Source organism: Oncorhynchus gorbuscha, linkage group LG10 (assembly GCF_021184085.1).
Source record: "Oncorhynchus gorbuscha isolate QuinsamMale2020 ecotype Even-year linkage group LG10, OgorEven_v1.0, whole genome shotgun sequence".
In the NCBI taxonomy this organism is placed as follows: domain Eukaryota; kingdom Metazoa; phylum Chordata; class Actinopteri; order Salmoniformes; family Salmonidae; genus Oncorhynchus; species Oncorhynchus gorbuscha.
This window is the reverse complement of record NC_060182.1, coordinates 43,416,346-43,437,889: the sequence shown is the minus strand read 5'-3', so window position 1 is coordinate 43,437,889 and position 21,544 is coordinate 43,416,346. Positions and strand designations below refer to the sequence as shown.

The 21,544-nt window shown below is 43.3% G+C and overlaps 1 protein-coding gene across 3 annotated transcripts in view; it reads right to left on the bottom strand.

Moving 5' to 3' along the window:
• tns2a (tensin 2a) overlaps positions 1–19,228 on the bottom strand; it is a 46,366-nt gene extending 27,138 nt beyond the window's left edge. For 2 of the 3 annotated variants that reach the window (XM_046366223.1, XM_046366224.1), the window contains exons 1-3: positions 18,212–19,228; positions 9,138–9,243; positions 8,816–8,853 (exon numbers count right to left, since the gene is read on the bottom strand). In XM_046366223.1, the coding sequence (XP_046222179.1) occupies positions 8,816–8,853; positions 9,138–9,243; positions 18,212–18,337 (270 nt within the window). In that variant the 5' untranslated portion in view covers positions 18,338–19,228. Of the gene's footprint in view, positions 1–8,815; positions 8,854–9,137; positions 9,244–14,122; positions 14,585–18,211 lie in introns of those variants that run through there. The other variant, XM_046366225.1, reaches the window with a different exon arrangement.
• Positions 19,229–21,544: the final 2,316 nt, after the last annotated feature.

The window sequence follows — 21,544 nt, the reverse complement described above, 5'->3', positions numbered from 1 at the left end:
TGGACCACATGTTCCACTCCAGCTCACAGATAAGGAGGAACTGTTCTCTCTACAGAGAACAAGCAGAAATGAAACACTGTTTTGGCATATTGATGTATTTTTGACGTAGGATCGCTCATGAAAGACAAGAGATGAGCCAGCTGTAGGTTGTTGATGTCGTGGTTGGACCGCAACTCCACAAGACAAGTACAAGAGTAGAAGCCATAGGGAGAAGCACACAGACGATTATTTTTTCTAGTCCCCCTCTTTTCAAGGAAATGCTTTATTCTGGGAACAGGAGACCAGGGGTTTTTCCCAAGGGAGCATTGACAGTAACTTACGGGACAGTTTGTCACCAGGCTCATGTCTGTAAAAGGTTGTAAATTCAGTCATAATGAGAGCACAATGGTTCACAGATGGCTAGTGAATTAGGATGTCTCCAGATGCATGGTAGAAACTACGTGACTTAAACTCTTAAATGAGGAAGTGAGTTGTTACATACCCTACTCAGACATTTAGGGTTAACGTGAAGATCAGCCAAAGGTCTTATTCAGAGGTGGAAGTAACAAATTACAAATACTCTTGTTACTGTAATTGAGTTGCTTTTCCAAGTAGTTATTTTTTTGTTGTATTTTTCAAAGTCAGTAACTGTACTTTTACTTACACTGTAAGTATGTTTTGAAGTATTGTACTCTGCTACCTTTTTAAAACCATCGGTTACAGAGCACAATTTTGTAGGCTATACATAATAGTAGATCATAATGGCACGGAAAGTTTGCGGAGCCATAAAACTGCTCATCTTGTTGTGACCAATCAAATCAAATTTCACATATCACGCCAAAACAGGCCAATCAAATCAAATCAAACATTATTTGTCACGTGTCGAATACAAAAGTGTAGACCTTACCGTGAAATGCTTACTTCACAAGCCCTTAACCAACAGTGCAGTTCAAGAAAGAGTTAAGAAAATATTTACCAAAAAACAAATGTAAAAAATAATAAAAAGTAACACAATAGAATAACAATAACGAGGCTACATACAGGGGGTACCGGTACTGAGTCAATGTGTGGGTGTACAGGTTAGTCGAGGTCATTTGTACATGGAGGTAGGGGTGAAGTGACTATGCATAGATAATAAACAGCGAGTAACAGCAGTGTACAAAACAAATGGAGGGCGGGAGGGGTGTCAATGTAAATAGTCCGATGGCCATTTGATTAATTGTTCAGGAGTCTTATGGCTTGGAGGTAGAAGCTGTTACGGAGCCTTTTGGTCCAAGACTCGGTGCTCCGGTACCGCTTGCCGTGCAATAGCAAAACAAAACTGTCTTTGACCTGGGTGCCTGGACTCTCTTACAATTTTCTGGGCCTTCCTCTGACAACGCCTGGTATATAGATCCTGGATGGCAGGAACTTTGGCCCCAGTGATGTACTGGGCCGTACGCATTACCCTCTGTAGAGCCTTACAGTCAGATGCTGAGCAGTTGCCATACCGGGCGGTGATGCTACCGGTCAAGATGCTCTCGATGGTGTAGCTGTAGAACTTTTTGAGGATCTGGGGACCCATGCCAAATCAAGCTGATTTGGCATGGGTCCCCAGAGGAAAATATTTTTTTTATCAAAGAGGTGTGTGTGAAAAAACAATGGAGACAGAGGAGACTGAGGAGATGAGACAATCCAGACACAGACAGACCCAGTGTTAAAGGCGAGGAGGAAAATCCCTGGCCTAATCTCAGTGACCAGTTCTCCTTTAAGCACAGGAGAGGGGAGAGTGTAATCATGCAATGCAAGCTTTGCTTACCCAGGATGATGGAGGTGGCTGCTAATTTAGCTAGTTAGCTACATGGCTAACCACCATCCAATGATGATAGCCGTTATTGTGCCTAGCACATCATTTTCACCACGTGTGGTGGTGGCTGTGCCCAGTGGGACCTAGGAATTTTAGATACAGTGGGGAGAACAAGTATTTGATACACTGCCGATTTTGCAGGTTTTCCTACTTACAAAGCACGTAGAGGTCTGTAATGTTTTATCATAGGTACACTTCAATGGTGAGAGATGGAATCTAAAACAAAAATCCAGAAAATCACATTGTATGATTTTTACGTAATTAATTTGCATTTTATTGCATGACATAAGTATTTGATCACCTACCAACCAGTAAGAATTCCAGCTCTCACAGACATGTTAGTTTTTCTTTAAGAAGCCCACCTGTTCTCCACTCATTACCTGTATTAAATGCACCTGTTTGAACTCGTTACCTGTATAAAAGACACCTGTCCACACACTCAATCAAACAGACTCCAATCTCTCCACAATGGCCAAGACTAGAGAGCTGTGTAAGGACATCAGGGATAAAATTGTAGACCTGCACAAGGCTGGGATGGGCTACAGGACAATAGGCATACGACTTGGTGAGAAGGCAACAACTGTTGGCGCAATTATTATAAAATGGAAGAAGCTCAAAATGACGGTCAATCACCCTCGGTCTGGGGCTCCATGCAAGATCTCACCTCGTGGGGCATCAATGATCATGAGGAAGGTGAGGGATCAGCCCAGAACTACACGGCAGGACCTGGTCAATGACCTGAAGAGAGCTGGGACCACAGTCTCAAAGAAAACCATTAGTAACACACTACGCTGTCATGGATTAAAATCCTGCAGCTCACGCAAGGTCCCCCTGCTCAAGCCAGCGCATGACCAGGCCCGTCTGAAGTTTGCCAATGACCATCTGGATGATCCAGAGGAGAAGTTCATGTGGTCTGATGAGACAAAAATAGAGCTTTTTGGTCTAAACTTCACTCGCCGTGTTTGGAGGAAGAAGGATGAGTACAACCCCAAGAACACCATTTCAACTGTGAAGCATGGAGATGGAAACATTCTTTGGGGATGTTTTTCTGTAAAGGGGACAGGACGACTGCACCATATTGAGGGGAGGATGGATGGGGCCATGTATTGCAAGATCTTGGCCAATAACCTCCTTCCCTCAGTAACAGCATTGAAGATAGGTCGTGGCTGGGTCTTCCAGCATGACAACGACCCGAAACACACAGCCAGGGCAACTAAGGAGTGGCTCCGTAAGAAGCATCTCAAGGTCCTGGAGTGGCCTAGCCAGTCTCCAGACCTGAACCCAATAGAAAATCTTTGGAGGGAGCTGAAAGTCCGTATTGCCCAGCGACAGCCCCAAAACCTGAAGGACCTGGAGAAGGTCTGTATGGAGGAGTGGGCCAAAATCCCTGCTGCAGTGTGTGCAAACCTGGTCAAGAACTACAGGAAACGTATGATCTCTGTAATTGCAAACAAAGGTTTCTGTACCAAATATTAAGTTATGTTTTTCTGATGTATCAAATACTTATGTCATACAATAAAATGCAAATGAATGACTTAAAAATCATACAATGTGATTTTCTGGATTTTTGTTTTAGATTCCGTCTCTCACAGTTGAAGTGTACCTATGATCAAAAAAATGACGGACCTCTACATGCTTTGTAAGTAGGAAAACCTGCAAAATCGGCAGTGTATCAAATACTTGTTCTCCCCACTGTATGTACTTTCTCTGTGTAAATTTGGATAACATAAAAACCAGACTCTGTAGCTAAGTCTCATAGAATGGGTCAAATTGTATTCTTCTTTTAGCTAGCTACTTACTGTACACTACCAAGAAAATGGTTCAAAGAAACGTAGTTGTGAGGCTTAATATACTGAACAAAAATATAAACGCAACATGCAACAATTTCAAAGATTTTACTGAGTTACAGTTCATATAAGGAAACCAGTCAAATTAAATAAATAAATGAGGTCCTAATCTATGGATTTCACATGACTGAGAAAACAGATATGCATCTGTTGGTCACAGATACCTTAAAAAAAAGGTAGGGGAGTGGATCAGAAAACCGGTCAGTATCTGGTGTGACCACCATTTGCCTCATGCAGCACAACACATCTCCTTAGTGTAGAGTTGTTGACTGGGTCCTGGAGACACCTGTTGTCCCACTCCTCTTCAATGGCTATGCGAAGTTGCTGGATATTGGCGGGAACTGGAACACACTGTCGTACACGTCAATCCAGAACATGCCCAATGGGTGACATGTCTGCTGAGTATGCAGGCCATGGAAGAACTGGGACATTCCAGGAATTGTGTACAGATGCTTGAGACATGGGGCCATGCATTATCATGCTAAAACATGAGGTGATGGCGGTGGATAAATGGCACGACAATGGGCCTCAGGATCTCGTCACGGTATCTCTGTGCATTCAAATTGCCATCGATAAAATGCAATTGTGTTCGTTGTCCGTAGCTTATTCCTGCCCATACTATAACCCCACAGCCACCGTGGGGCACTCTGATGTTTGCTGATGTTCACAACGTTGACATCAGCAAACCGCTCACCAACACGACGCCATGCACACTGTCTGCCATCTGCCTGGTACAGTTGAAACCGCGATTCATCTGTGAAGAGCACACTTCTCCAGCGTGCCAGTGGCCATCAAAGATGAGCATTTGTCACCTGAAGTTGGCTACGATGGCGAACTGCAGTCAAGTCAAGACCCTGGTGAGGACGACGAGCACACATATGAGCTGCACTGAAACTTTTTCTGTGCAGACATTTTTTTTGTGCAGACATTCTTTGGTTGTGCAAATCCACAACTTCATCAGCTGTCCAGGTGGCTGGTCTCAGACGATCCCACAGGTGAAGAAGTCGAATGTGGAGGTCCTGGGCTGGCATGGTTACACATGGTCTGCGGTTGTGAGGCCGGTTGCCAAATTGGTCTGAGGTTGTGAGGCCAGTTGCCAAATTGTCTAAAACGACGTTGGAGGCGACTTATGGTAGAAAAATTAACATTCAATTCTCTGGCAACAGCTCTGGTGGACATTCATGCTGTCAGCATGCCAATTGCATGTTCCCTCAAAACTTAATAAGACATCTGTGGCATTGTGTTGTATGACAAAACAGCACATTTAAAAGAGGCCTTTTATTGTGCCCAGCACAAGTTGCACCTGTGTAATTAACATGCTGTTTAATCAGCTTCTTGATATGCCACATCACTCAGATGATGAAAGCATAGAATAGCCAAATATCACATGATTAAATATTTACTATAACTGGGGCTTAAACTTTACATAAGCATTCAAAACACCTTTATGAAGCCATTCATGACACCTTAATGAGTGTTTCAGTAGGCCTATAATGTATTACATTTAACCTTCATGATTGATGTATTCTTTCATCAGTGTCTCTCACAAGTAATGTTTTGTCTTACACATCATTCTCATTTTATTGGGTGTGTATGTGAAGTGAGAGAGAACAGCAGATGGGTTTGTTTACATTCATTTGTATAAAACCAATCTCTGTGTGTTTCATGAGGTCATGTGACATTCTCGGTGACATGACGGTCTACAATAACCTCACCTCAGCACGCAAAAACAGGCGGACCAAGGAACCATCAAACAAGCAAAGATATATCTGCCATGATAACATATACATGTATGTAATTTATTTATTTAAAAAAAATATTGTCCATGAACTATGACTATTCTAACAGGTGTTCAAATGTGCTTATGTCTTACAGGCTGAGTCCTACAGAAATAGCCTTCTTAACCGTGATGAGGCCTGTGGTGACGGCAGGTGGAGGCTTTGAACACCATCAAGGCTGGAAGCATCGTGCAAGATGTCCCTACCACTCATGAGAGGGTCTCTGAAAGAGCTTTGGAGGAATGAAGGAAGATCCCTAATTTATTGCTGCTGCAATCCTTCTGCCAAAGTTAAAATCTCTTGGACTGACAAAGCAGATGTCATCGAAGCAGGTAAGATTTCATCACTCTAATATTTGTCACATTATTTGTTAACCTTAAACGTGTTCCTATGGTGATAAGATACACACTGAGTCTACCAAACATTAGGAACACCTTCCTAATATTGAGTTGCACCCCCCTTTTGCCCTCAGAAAAGCCCCAATTCGCCAGGGCATGGACTCTACAAGGTGTCGAAAGTGTTCCACAAGGATGGTGGCCCATTTTGACTCCAATGCTTCAAACAGTTGTGTCAAGTTGGCTGGATGTCCATTGGGTGGTGGGCCATTCTTGATACACACAGGAAACTGTTGAGCGAGAAAAACCCAGCAGCATTGCAGTTCTTGACACAAACCGGTGCACCTGGCACCTACTACCATACCCTGTTCAAAGGCACTTCAATCTTTTGTCTTGCCCAGTTACCCTCTGAATGGCACACTTACACAATCCATGTCTCAATTGTGTCAAGGCTTAAAAATCCTCCTTTAACCTGTCTCCTCCCCTTCATCTACACTGATTGAAGTGGATTTAACAAGTGACATCAATAAGGGATCATTGTTTTCACCTGGATTCATTTGGTCAGTCTATGTCAATGGATCCCAAACTTTTTATAGTCCCGTACCCCTTCAAACATTCAACCTCCAGCTGTGTACCCCCTCTAGCACCAGGGTCAGCTCACTCTCAAATGTTGTTGTTTTTGCCATTATTGTAACCCTGCCACACACTATACGATACATTTATTAAACATAAGAATGAGTGTGAGTTTTTGTCACAACCCGGCTCGTGGGAAGTGACAGAGCTCTTATAGGACCAGGGCACAAATAATAATATAATAATAATAACTAATTTTGCTCTTTATTTAACCATCTTACATATAAAACCTTGTTGTTCATCGAGAAAAAAAACAGGTTAATGAGAAGGGTGTGCTTGAAAGGATGCTCATAACTCTGCAGTGTTGGGTTGTATTGGAAAGAGTCTCAGTCTTAAAACATTACCCACACACAGCCTGTGCCTGTATTTAGTATTCATGCTAGTGAGAGCCGAGAATCCACTCTCACATAGGTACATGGTTACAAAGGGCATCAGTGTCTTAACAGCACGATTTGCCACGCAAATTTTCACAGAACCGCTTGTTGCACTTTCGATGAGGCTCTCTTGTTCAGATATCGGCAAGTGGACTAGAGGCAGGGCATGAAAGGGATAACGAATCCAGTTGTTTGTGTCATCTGTGTCATCTGTAAAAGTACCTGCGTAATTGCGCACCCAGCTCACTCCGGTGCTTCGCTATATCACATTTGACATTGTCTGTAAGCTTCATTTGCACACAAAAAAATCATACAATGATGGAAAGACCTGTGTGTTGCCCTTGTTAATGCAGATAGAGAAGTGCTCTAACTTCTTAATCATAGCCTCAATTTTGTCCCGCACATTGAATATAGTTGCGCAGAGTCCCAGTACTCCTAGATTCAGGTGAGAAAAAACATCACTCAGATAGGCCAGTCGTGTGAGAAACTCGTCATCATGTAAAGTGACAAGTGATAATACAGATCTGGGCCTTATCCACAAAGCCTCTCAGAGTAGGAGTGCTGATCTAGGATCAGTTTGACCTTTTAGATCATAATGAAGAAGAGTAAAGATGTAGGATCTTAATTTGATCACTCGTTGCTGAGAATTGTCTGCACAGCAGGAAATGCAAACGTGTAGTGTATTCAAGATTTTAAAAAGGCTTCTATAAAGTTTGTAATTTCCACTTTAAAATGTCAGACTTGATTTGCACTAACAGAAAATGTATCAACACCTCAAACTATTTCCATTAATTATAATACCCATAATAATTCACATTTCCTCTTGCTGCAGGATTGTTTTCCTGCTGTAGCAAACTGGCTTAATTTAAGATCGTACATCTGTATATGGACAGGTTGGGGCCTGCTTTGTGGAAATGGGCCCTGGCCTGACACTGACCTGACCATCTGTCGATCTCTCGCTCTCTCTTTAATTCTCAATGACTGTGATAAAGCTAAGGTTATTACACTAGCATAACACAGAGGCTGGTCTTTTTTATTGAAATCAGACAGATTTTCGTGGACAATAACTTATAAAAACCCTCAGGGCCAGACGGATGTTGTACCATGTGTATTTGGGGTTTGTGTTTGCTCTTCTGTATGTGGTTTCAATAAAACCCCAGGCAGCTTCCTTCGATCAGAGCTTCCTGAATCCCAAGCTTTCATGGGCGAGCCCCTTTAGCCCTCAGCGCTGGCTCTTAAGGCCAGATAACCGTTGAGATGGCCATGCCCCCGGAGGCTGGCCTGGCCTCACCCTTCCTGGGCAGGACCGATGTCTATCGCTGCCTGGGCACCGACCACCCCCAGTCAACAGGACAGCCTCAGCTAAGCAGCTATCATCTCCAAACCCAAACACATCCAGGCCACAAACAACACAACAATGTGGAAATAATATCCCTCTGACGAAAAGCATTAATTTGAGGAAACAGCCAGACCTTTACAATCCACAGGACAAGAGTGGCCTACATACTATTCCAGGTCTAATGCAGACGAGTTTGTGCCCATTCCTAGATAGAAATCATCAAATATGAAAATGATATTGAAAAAACAACCGGCTTTGGACTTTTATTGATTTGCTACTTTCCACTTTTATCTAATATTTGCTACTTTTATCTTCTAATGCTCTCTCATCAGACGGAAAAGATGCTACGAAGATTGGAAGGCAATCTCTGCCACATGCTTTCTTCCATAATGCATGGCGCCCGCCGCCGCAGTCTGCCAAGTCTCTCCCTGCCCCAGGCCAAAGTTGGCATTCACTCCTCCATCAATGACCCTTTCACATGGAGCAGCGTGGGGCTTGGGTGCGGCCGGTCCCCGTTCTGGGAATGGAACAGTGAAGCCTTCACATCAGTGGAAAGAAACTGTAGCCTTCCTTAACCCGCTGCAGCTCAACTCAGAGGTGGCATCGAGCTCATAGGGTAGGGACAGGGAGGACAATACCAGAGTTGGGCAAGTTACGCAGGAGTGAATCAGTTTGGAGTCTTACCTTTGCCTCGCATTTCTTGTGAGTGGCTGTTTTACACACTGGAGAGAGAAAGATGAGAATGGAACAAAGGGAGACAGAGAATGGAGCAATTAGTCAGCTTCCATCATCCAGGTTAATTTTGTGTATTTGATGTAGCATTGTTAAAAAACATGATCTAACCGAGCCTAGCTCCCTAGACAATAATCAGCTTACAGTCCGGAGGATGTTGGCTCTGAGAGAGACAGCTAGCTAGAGTTGACAGGATCCTCCATGGAGGAGGGTGGAGAGAGAGGGAGAGAAGTGGGAGAGAGAGAGTCTGAGAAAGACAGAGAGAGAGACTCACCTCGACAGAAGGACCCTGTGCTGTCCACACTCTGACGACACACCCCACACTGACGCCTCTTCCTAAAGGTCTTCTCCTTGAAGACATGGGGCTCTTCCTTGCACGTCTGTCAACACACAGATACACACACATTCAGAAGCTCAGTACTTAGGGAGTAGCACACACACTAGCAGGTTGTTGGCGTGTTTGAGTGAAAGGAGTTTTGCAGTCAGGTTTGCTGATCCTTATTTCTGCTCCAGAACCTCTGGATGGTTGGTCCTATAACGGAGGTAATCTTCTAGTAACACGCCCATGATCCTACTTTGTTTCACAACGTGAAATTGGCTTTGAACATGAGACTGCAGGGGGATGGGAGTTACACGTTTCATGGCATGGTAACTAAGCCAATGTAAACAAATGGTTGCTCTGCTCTTACACACAGACACACATTCACACACTCTCTCTCCCTATGTCGTGAACTACGGAAAGAAAGGATGGAGAATGTTTGTGGAAAAAATGAAGGCATAGTAACACCCACTCAGATATACTGAGGGCAAATCCACCAGTTAATGTAAGCCCTCAGAAGTGACCATGCATGGCCGTGTGTCCATGTTCGTGTGTGTACAGTACAATCTATCTACTGCCTCAAAGCCTGTCTGTTTTCATTGGTCCGGAAATCAAACTGAAACATATAATGAACCTTTGTTACGGCAGTGTGTGCTTTTCCTCTTCAGTAAAGGGGCTGTTTGCACACTTTTCCATTCTCCTCTCCCGCTACGACTGGGCACTATTTGGACAGCTGGCAGGAGACTGTGCTTACCATGTTCACTACGCAACTGTGTGGACACCCAGGGCTGGTACCCCCCCCCCTCCCTGCCCACCCATGGCCCCACCTCACCACTGACCCCAAGCATACCAGGCATGACACTAAACAACTGTCTCTCTGAAACTTTCTACCTGTCTGCAGCCATGGAGTGGACCGTGAACAAAGTTTAAATAGAGACTTTAAATTCAAATTAAAATGAACTTCAAAGCAAGCCTACTGTTGTGTGTGAGTAAAATATTGTAAGCAGTTTCACACATACTGGGCATGGTTTCACAACATTTTTGCTAAAGACACGATCACTCTGCATTATACAGACCACCTGGCAGACAGACAGAGAAACAGACGGATGGACTGCAGCGCCAGCATACCCTGGGATGCGTTCAGAAAAGGTGCAATGGACTGAATGTTGCAGAGATAAAGAGCTGACATGACTCCTTACTTTACTTGTCAGAGAGGCTGTTCAGTCATTGAGAACACTTCACAACATTGTGCAATACTGAACACGGACCTGGATACTGACATAAGCACAAGCAGCCGGCCACAGTTGGGAAACACTCAGTTGAAACAATGTGCAAGTTGGGGCCTTACGATAACAATTGGGTGTAACAAATCAAAATGTCCCCCATGTGAGACATGTGTCTCATGGATCCTTCTGTATGACATAAAAGGAATGATTGGCTCTCTTTGGATAATCAGCTGCCAAATGAGAGCTGTGAGGACAGGATGGATAGAAAGAGAGATGGGGAGAAAAGATAAAGGTATCGAGTGAAACTGCTTACACTCTTAGTAAAAAAGGTGCTATGTAGAATCTATTTGCTTTTTGGTTCCAGGTAGAACCCTTGTGGATTCCATGCAGAACCTTTTCCACAGAGGGTTCTACCCAAAAGGGGTTCTACCTGTAACTAAAAAGGGTTGTATCTATAACCAAGGGTTATCCTATGGGGCCAGCCGAAAACCCCCTTTTTCAAAGTGTACACAGCAACTTGAAAACTTAGACTGGTTGAGTTGATTCAAACCAAATATCCTGGTCTTCCCTCCCTCTTTACAAAGTTTGTCTGTGGTATTCATGATTTTTCACTCTCCAGCCATTGGTTTACATATTTGTTCAAAAACATGCTAACATTCTCCTCATACTGTACTTTATTTATACAAACATGATTTATTATTACAAGTTCGCAATGTTTACCAACAGGCTATATATCCCATTCACCTTCATGGCAAAGTATGTCTAAAATGGGCATGCATAACATCTTACCTCGTTAGCCGCCCAAATAGAACTTCAGACTCTGGGTTCAAAAGAAATTGCAGAGAGTTCTCTGTTACAACCCCTCCTCTCCTAAAAACACCCTTCAAGTGCACACTAGTGACTTGCTACCTCACAAACCTGACAGTTTGTGTAGTCAGTCAGTGTAATGGGACAACCTTTATCGCCAAGTCCCTGTGTCTCCCGTCTGCTCTGGGACAGCCCCCCTTCCCCCACCCCCCATCATCCCCCAGGCATCAACAGCAGTTCAGCACACAAAAGGGTTCTGTTTTCTTGTTTTTATGTCGTCCAGCTCAGAAAACCAGAAGTTCCTTAGTCAAAGAACCGCTTTTTGAAAATAAATCCCTCCCTTTCCTTCTCCCTGTCTACCAGAAGCCCCCAGAACAGAAGCGTGATTGAAGGGAGGAGCCAACCCATACACACAGATGCTACACACATCCATCCCTTACAGACCCCCTGGATGCTCTGACTCCCTCTTCCCCTCCAAAAATAGCTTGATATTTAGTTTACACAATGATGGTTATTGTGTGGCACTCTCTCTACCGGACTGGACCCACTGACCCCAGGCTACAGCGAGGCCAGGGGCCCGAGGCAGCTGGACTATAGAGATACTCCATAAGGGTAGGGTCTTCTCTTAGGTTTCCCTTTAGACTCCAGGATCTAAACAACTGAAGCTGTATTTGGACCTGAATGTCAACTCCTCTGATGTTGTGGCGCACTGGCTGGATGAGGGCCACCAGCTGCTGAGGGAGAAGAGCTGCAGAGCAGCTTAGAGTGTTCACTGTTCAGTGCAAGAGCATCATACTTCATGTGCCATCTGGTAAAATTATTACAGTAGCATAATAACATGTGTAATATGCCATCTTCTCTCCACTATGAGTCTTTGTGACTCATATTGTTACAGGGGTTGTTTGTGTATATGTGTGGGTCTGCAGTACAATCCCCCTCCCTCGATTTAAAGGCAGTGTGTCACAGATGGAGATCAAGTGTGTGTGTGTGTGTGTGCATAATTGTGTGTGTGTTCTCTCTGTATTCCCCTTCCCTTAATAGAAAGTCTAAAGATGCGGATGTGTGTGTGTCTGTGTTTGAATGTGTGTGCACGTGTTTATGTGCACACGTGTTTGTGTGTGTGGGTACGTGTCTGTGTGTCAAAACGTGCGTGTGTTCTCTGTGCAGCCTCCGTCCCTTCCTCCACAGAAGGCCAGTGTGTCTCAAAAGGGTGGGACAGGCAGTGGAGGGAACAGAGACAGCTTGTTCCAGTGGTGAGGTCAGCGCTGCGCCATGACACACTTCCTGTGTAGCCCTCCTCACTGTTTTAACCTCTGGTGGTCAGCCACAATGCTGCTGTCGCTGGCTTAGGGTCCTCTCCTCTCACATTCCCAATCCTGATCCTGTTGTTCAGGGGCCGTATTCATATATCTCAGAGTAGGACTGCTGATATAGGATCAGGTCCCCCCTTTCCATTGTATTCTTATTCATTTTGATCTAAAAATGCAAAACTGATCCTAGATAGGTAATCCTATGATGAGACTTGGGCTGGTTCTACTGTGTCTCTGCTCCTTTCTCCCTCAGAGTCTGAACCACAACACTGCTGCTGGAGTGGGCCCTATCTATCAACTGATAAATGACATGCTCGGGTCACTGCAGTACACAGCAGCGCCAGTCTATTAGCAGTAACACGGTTATCACTGCCAAAGGAAAGATTGGACAATGTTATCGTGTTACCTATCCACTGTGGTTTCCCTGATGTTATTATGTTCAGACCGCAGGGAAGAAACTTTTGACATGGGAATATGATATTGGAGGAGATTAAAGCACACATCCACATCTCCCCTCACACACATTGTACACAACACATGCAAGAAAGCACACACACACACACACACACACACACACACACACACACACACACACACACACACACACACACACACACACACACACACACACACACACACACACACACACACACACACACACACACACACACACACACACACACACACACACACACACACACACTCTACCTGGTTTACCATCACCACCTGGTTATTAAAATTGACATTTGTCATTAAGTTCACACACCCGCAAACACAGACAGACACACAAACACACACACCTAAGGAGCTCAAAATACACTTTCACAAAATCATAATAATGGTAAAGGATTGGGAAATTGCTATGACGCAGTAATGAACACAGAACACATTTGGGATGGGAGGGGAGGGGTGTGACGGGAGGGGAGGGGTGCGCATGGAGTCATATGATCCTTTAACCACTTTCCTTTTAGGCTTTCTGTGTCAGACCTGCAAGAATACTTCACAATTAGCCTGCTATGACATCGGATTATACTGTAATTGGGCAAATAGACTCCACTAAAAGCGAGGATATTAATCACATAGTAAAACGACAATATTAGTACTTTATCATTTCAATTGAGTATAGTTTACCAGAGGATGATTACCCTGTGGAAGAGTCTCGAATATCTCATTCAGTCGGACAAATAACCCTGTCCGATGTGCTGCTGTGTAACTTTCGACTAGGGTGTACTGTCAAAGTACAAGCGAGTTTGGAAAGATGACTAATCCACTAATCTAACCGCGCAAAAACATTTACAGAAAAAGATAATTGTTTATTTAAAAAAAAAACTAACAGCACTGGAACATTCGACAAGAGACTATAGCTATTGATGTCAACATGACAACATTTCGAGGGAGATGGCAAGCGCAGCGTGCGCAAATTAATGGGATGAAAACTGTCAGAGAGGATGCTTGCACAGTCCCCCACACCTCAATGTAACACTTTGATTCCCTCACGAATTTGCATTATTTGATTGACAATAAGTAGTACTATGTAATACTAGTCCTGCAATAAAAATACATTTCAATAATAATTACTTTTCCATTATTTTCTTACCTTATTCATTTCTTTTTCGTTTAAATCTACGCCTCGAGGCATAGGTCCGAGTTAGACTTTTTAGTTCAAAAGTTCTCTTACATCTCCAAAAAGTCCTCAAAACATAGTTTGCAACTAAAGGTTGCCTTGTTTCTTTTAGTCCCCCTCTGCTCTGTCGCTGTGGGTGGAGCCATTAAAGGAAAGGCTATTGTGGAATTGAATGACTGGAATTCCACTCTATCATTGGTCAGATCTGGGAGGGGAGAGTGAAGAAATTTCCCCAGGATTGGTCAGGATTGGGAATTAGATATGTATTTTCTGGGGGCAAGTCAAAATGGTCCTAACATTGCATGTTAACCATCACGATTTTTCTAAACTGTTATGGTTGTTTATGTATAATTGTGGTAGACAATTATAGATCCAAACTTGTAAATACTCTCCAGACACAATCCCACCAAAAGGCACCGTCCGTCCTTCCGTCCTGTCTGTCTGTCTGTCTGTCTGTCTGTCTGTCTGTCTGTCTGTCTGTCTGTCTGTCTATCTCTGTCTGTCTTTCTCTCTATCTCTCTCTTTCTCTTTCTCTCTTGCACACAGGCACGCACACACACACACGTTTTAATGCATGCACACAGGTTGCAAGATTAGACATTGACATAATAAAGGTAGGCCAAACTTGTGTCATATTACCAATAGCGCAAGAGCTACACCACGTGGGGGGAAGAGAGAGGTGCAACAGGTTGTGTGCAAGTGCGTCAGTTCTGTGGCGTAGCACATTTTCACACAATCCAGAGGTGGTCTTGTGAGTTCCAAATCAACTCCTAGCCCCTATTCCCCAGCCACCTCTGTTGATCTGAGAGGATGGGATAGATGGAAGCATTATGTAGATATTTCTACCCAGCCAACTAGAAGCCAAGATGAAACTATTAAATGCCATAATGCTCAAGAGAATAGTGATAAATACCCATAATCTGTGACCTTGACAGGATTTAGGACTATTCCTAAATAGGATAGTAAATACATTATTAGAAACATGACTATAATGACTGAGTATATCTGTGTTCGGGACCTACGTTTATCTAACCACTACATCATTTGAGTGTAACTCACAGGAATCCCAGAACAACACATAGGGTAATTCAGTCCAGCCGTAAAAAAGGCCTAAGCGCCATGGAATTTCCGGCTCATGTGAAAACGGAGGGACCAGGGACGTTTATTTGTCTGTAGCTTTTTTCTATTGGAGAGGAGTGGAGGAGAGGGGGAGGGAGGGGCAGGAAGGCCACAGGAGAGTTTAACAAAATACAGGGGTACTTCCTCAAGCTGACAAGATGCTTGGAGTCTGGGACTTGGAGAGGAGGGTAGGGTTGGGGGATAGATGAGGGATGGGGATTTGATTACAGCTGTTGAATTGGCCCTAGAACCAATTTTATTGTCACATCCTCAAATACACATAGACATGGATGGACAACAGGTTGATGTTTATTGTCATGAGTCTTGTCCTGGAGGCTGAACTGAGAGATTTCCCCCTAGATAGCAGCTGCAAAATTGTAAACATTCATGAAAACAAAAATATGTTAGGGATAGGCATTTGGGTCAGCACCGTGGTTAAGGTTAGGGTTAGGTTTCAAATCAGATTTTATGACTTTCAAAATGTGCCAGCAAGTGACCACTCTGCAGAGCTGCCTCCCGACGAAGATTCACGATGAAAAACGCTAACCTGCGGATGGACATGTGTAGTTATTTACAAAGAAGGTTATATGGACAGAGACAACTACAATAGAGAGGGGGGGAGCGACAGCTTTTGAACCTCAAATAGGGGGTCGAATAAGCCTGTGTCGAGAGCAAATCAGGCAGAACCATCATTACAACTTTAACTGTGCAGAGATACTGAGAAACTAAGTCCGAATGAGCCTCACTGATCCTTATCAGTACTGAACACATAGAATGATACCTCTAAAATAAAATACTGCTTTTAGCTTAAGTTCTCTAAATACAAAGGATATATAACACTTTGGGGAATAGGGGAAATGCATGGAGCAACATGGAGGTAAATGAAAAAGGTTTTGAGAGTGGGAACATTGGCCAAGAGGAAATGGGGTGGGGGGAAAAGGGAGTGAAGGGGGAGCTGTATTGCTTGAGGAATGATTGTGTAAGACAGCGCTAAGCCAAATGTTGATAAGGTACAGCTGTACAGACAGAAAGAGAAAGAGAGAGAAAGAGAGAGAGAGACTATGAATACATACGCACGAGAGTAAACAAAGCTAGGGTCTCTTTGGGGTTGTATTTATCTTGGGAATATTTACATTCATTTTCCATGAGAGTAATACAATGCTGAATCATATCCCACTTACTTTATGTGCCCTCCCTACTCTCCCTGCCAAATTCCAGCTCATTCCCAAAACATTTCCTACTCTTTCAAAACACTCTTTTGCATACAATATTATCTTCATCTTCTTTATTGGGGTGGCAGGTTTTGGAGAAAGGAAAGACATTTCCTTTACCCATTTCTCTACTTTCATCTCATACGCTGCCCCATACACACAAACATTCCTCAAGTACTGGTAACAGTTTTGTTCTAAACCAGAGGAGTCATGTCTAGTCAAAGCTTCCCTGGGGTTTGACTAAAGTTTGACCACAGATAACAGGAAGTGAGTGAGTTTCCATGTGAGTGAGTTTGTGGTTATGTGTGCCAATGGAACGGTGTGTATTTATTTGTGTCTGTGTCTGAGTGAGCATTATGGATCGTAGAGGCTATTTTTACCCTTGATCCTCCAATGCTCTTTTCTGTGTTGGGTGTGTAGAAAATGCCTGTGGATTATGGTCGCTGCAAGGCAGTGCCAGTTTAAAGCGTTGTTGGTTCTTTAAGGAATTCAAACCATTTTCTTTTGACCTTTGAAGGGATGAGAAATCTGAGCCTGCAGAACCGCTGTGTGTTACAGCTGTAACAGGTGGAACAAGAGGAATATCTAGTCATCTATTCCAATCAAGTCACTACAGTGTTGTTGTACTCTATCTTCACATTCAAGAGACGGAGAGCTGCCCAGCTCTGGCTTAGGGTGAGGGGATCATAAGCCGATATCACAATGCTCCCCGGGTGATCAAGATATGCTTTGAAAGAGTGAGTATCATATCACGATAGATTCAATCGCAGAAATTACACCTCTGGCTTTGATCCCTGTTGTGCATTCGGCTACAGCAAATTGTGTTTTTCTTTTGGTTGCCAAGTAATTGAATACTATAAGCCATTAATGGAGCTTCTCTAAGATAACACAGCCAGCCCACTCATAGGATGTACTGTAGCCAGCAGTATAACAAAGCTGTGACGCATCATGACTCATAGCACATAACCTGTGAGGCTTAAAAACAATCACCAGTATAACCACCACCTTGCCCTTGGCACCCAATAAAAAGCATTGCCATTCTAGCAACAGGAAAACAGGCATCGGCCAGAAGGACACTGTTGTGAAGTGTATTTATTAAGAAGTCAATGATATCTCTTCCATACTTATCTGTTCATGGAGCATTTTTGACATTCACAGCCGCAGCCAAACCAGTCAAAATTAAATCAATTCCACAAAGGACACCAATACTGTACATCAGCTCTGTGATAGGTAAATAATCATTTAAATGAATAGCTTGAGAGCATGAAAAGAGGATGATCCATTTTGACCACACCCATACTGACGGGTCCGTTGGATGCAATAGACTGACGTCGTCCCCGGGGGCTAAGCATTCCCACGCTCCACAGCAGGTGCTGTAACCATGGAGACTTACAATAACACTCATGTACCCAAACAGGGTTCCAATTATACACAGACTCTTGGGGGTGCCCGACGTCTCTTTCTTTGACCATTTCCATTCTGATGAGGGGGGCCATGATTTTTTATGGGGGTAGCCATCCCTCTATAGCCCCGAGTAATTCAAACCCTGCACCCAAACATGGGCACAGACACCAGACACAACTCAAAGAAACAAGCACGCTAATATACACAGACCAAACACATGCACTCAAATGTATGACTATATCATGCATGATGTGCAAGGTTTCCTAAAATACAGCTCTTTTGTATTGGACCAGCTGTGGCCCCTAGACAAGCCCACCCAAACACTCACCTTGGTCAGCTTCATCTTGACGCTGTTGGATCTCTCTGGACCTCGGCGCTTCAGTGACCCTCTCACTATGGGCACAGGCTCCGCTTCCTCCCCACAGCAAGGCTCCGCACTCAGGGCGCAACCCATATAGAGATGTGGGCCCTGGTGCTCTCTTTCTCTCCTGTCCTCTCTTTCCCTGTCCCCTGCTCCCTATACTCTACCAGACACTGTTTTCCTGTGTACTCTCAGGCAGCTGTTTTTGTCAGCGGACACGAGGCCCTTCCCCTTTTCCTGGCTCCCATTCAGCCTCACGCACACTCGCCAAGGGCCAGAGGATATACGTTCTCTCCCTCCTCTCCTTCTGTCTCACACAGACATATGCATCCCCCCATTTCAAATACTCACATATAGACATACAGTACATATATGGTCGCTCTCCTTCGTTCCCTCTCTCTCCCAGGCACAAATGGTTACCCTCTCTCTTTCCCTCTAACTAACTCTCTTCTCTCATACGCATATACAATACCGCTCTGTTTCTCCCTCACTCTCTCGCTCTGAAACCGTCTCTGTTTCCTGCTCACACATACACAGTCATTTTGCCAGACATTGCATGTATTGTCTAGAAATGGGTTCACAAAGCAACAAAACCACAATCGTTGCAGTTTAGATGCTCTAAAAGACACAGACCTCTTAGCGTGGAGGCAGTCTCATCTCCCTACGCTACTTACAAACGTGGAACTTGCAACATCAATTCCAAATACTTCCAGCAGAGTTGAAGTGGTCAGAAGTGCTGCTATGGCCATCCATCTACTCTAAACCTCTATCATTTTGTCTAGACCTTAGAGTAGACAAAGTTCACTTACTCTTACCCATTCTCACACTTTGCTACTGCTCCCAAAAGAGGCCCTTTATACTAGAGTTAGAATAACATTAGTATTATTCTTGCTTTGTTTTTTTCCTCTGTCTTTTCGGTGTTCTTTGTTTATCCTGTTCAGTGTTTTGGCTGCTGCATGTGAACTCGCAGGACTTTGGAGACCGTACCCCTTAAAAGGCAAATTCTTGATGTGCCTCCAAACCCAGTCTCTCACTCCCTTACTCCAACCCCCTTTTCCTCTCTTTCTCTTTCCCCTCCTACCTCGGTAGACTGAAAACAGCAGGCCAGGCTATGTCTTGTTGTTGTAAATGTGTTGCTCCCTCCAGACGGCCCTTGCAGGTATTCACCCCCAACTCTCTTTCCACCCCTCCAGTTGTGTCTGTTTCCAGATCCCCGTTTGTGTGTTTACAACTGAACCCCTCCTGCTTTAACCACAGTACAATTTACTCCTTTTAAATCAACTTACTTAGGTCCTGTGTGAAGTAGACTGATCACAGGGAGAGGGTTTGGATGAAACTGAGGATCTGTAGCTGGGCTTCCAGACAGTACTGGTTATCAAAGCATACCAGACACAGTGACATATAACCATAATAAAAAACCACTCACCATGGGTTTCTATACATTGAAAAAATATGACAGAGACGACAGACAGAGATCATAGAGACCAAATATGAGATGAGAGAAACCCTGAGAAAGTGTGAGAGTGAGAAAGATAGTCACGACCAAAATTGTCACACTTCATAAAGATGAGCAAAAAAGACTATATGAGATACATAATACAAATACTGAGCTATAGTATATTGTATGCAAAAAAAAGGGGGCAATTCTATTATTTTATACTAATACATTTGCTCAAAATTTGTATTTATTTACAGGTAATAATAAACAATCTAAAAAAGATAGGTGTCAAAATGATTGACACCCCTATTTAAAAAAAATACTTTCCATGATATCTGCGCCTATGGACTGTCCCTCTTCAATTCAAACCATAGATTTTCAATGGAGTTTGAGGCTGGAGATTGAGAAGTCCATTGCAAAATTTGTACAATAAATTCATGTCAATTTGTTTCCTTATGTCTACTTTTATGCTCCTTTTCAAATTTCAAAGGTTGCAAATCAACATCACAGATTTCTGTGATAAAGATTTGTTATACTACAATGTACATATATGATATATTAATAAACACTATATTTGACACCGGTTGTCTTTGTGAATTGTTTCAACGATGTAAATGAAATGAGCCACATTCTCAAAGCTAGTATTTTTCAAATGATTATCAGTGTTAAGGGGCACCCTCCTTTAGCCTACCACTTTGTCTTTCTACATCCAAACACACATTAGCATGGACTCAAATAGAACATAGTTGTCTGCATATGGTAAATCTAAAAAAAAAAAAATGGCCGTTTGACCAAGGACAGATTTGTGCCAAGTGTGGGCATAATCCATAAACAGGAAATAACAAAAACATGGGCCATATCACAGACCACAAGACAAAAAGGGAAAGTAACCAAAATGAAGTGCTGTATATTCAAGTACAATATGTGGGACTTACAAACTTCTTCCCTTTAGGGAGGTTGCTCCTGGAAAAAAAGGCTAAGTGAAAGCTGGCTATATTTAAAGGGATAGTTCACCCAAATGACAGTACAAAATGTACATCATGTCCAAATCATCCTAAAGTATCTAAAAATGGATTGTGTCATTGACGTTATTTATACAGTAGATGATTTGGAAATGAAGTGCAAAACTGCTAATATACCAAAGGTACCATTGACTTATGTTGGATTTGTGCCACACAATCCTAAAAAGTAAAACAACCAAAGCATGGACTGCTTACGGGGTCAGGAAAGCAATACGTCATTTGGGTGAACTATCCCTATAGTGTCTAGGAGTTAGCAAGCCAGGAAGTAAAGGACCAAATATCAATCAATCCTCATGTTAGGATTGGGAATTGTTGTCAGTAGGTAACTTGGGACATTTAAAAATATATATTATTTGACCCGATACAAAGGCCAGATATGAAACGTAGTAGTGGCAAAAGGTTGTAGTTATGGAAAACAGTGGAGGAAACAGGTACAGAACAAGCGATGTGATGGAAATGTGCCAAATAGGAACCATCTTCATGATATTGAGGACACTATTAATAGTAATTAAAAAAAAATTATAACAATGTATGAGAATGACAAATAATAGGGGGTTAGGTAGAAAATTGAATAGATTCACATTCAAAAGTGACCAATAAAAGCTGATTTTGAGAAGAAAGTTCAACTTCCTCAAAGCTGTGGTGAGGGTATTACCTTGTAAAATTGATTTAATTCAACCTTGAATTCAGATCTGAGGCACTGTTCCACACATTTCCCATTACTGACCCCCCTTAACCTTGACTGAACACAACCAGGGGCTTGTCTCTCCCTCCCAGGATAGGACATCTAGACTTCCCCTGGGGGCGGAGGCGCCTGCCTTGGTATCCAGGAATAGACCA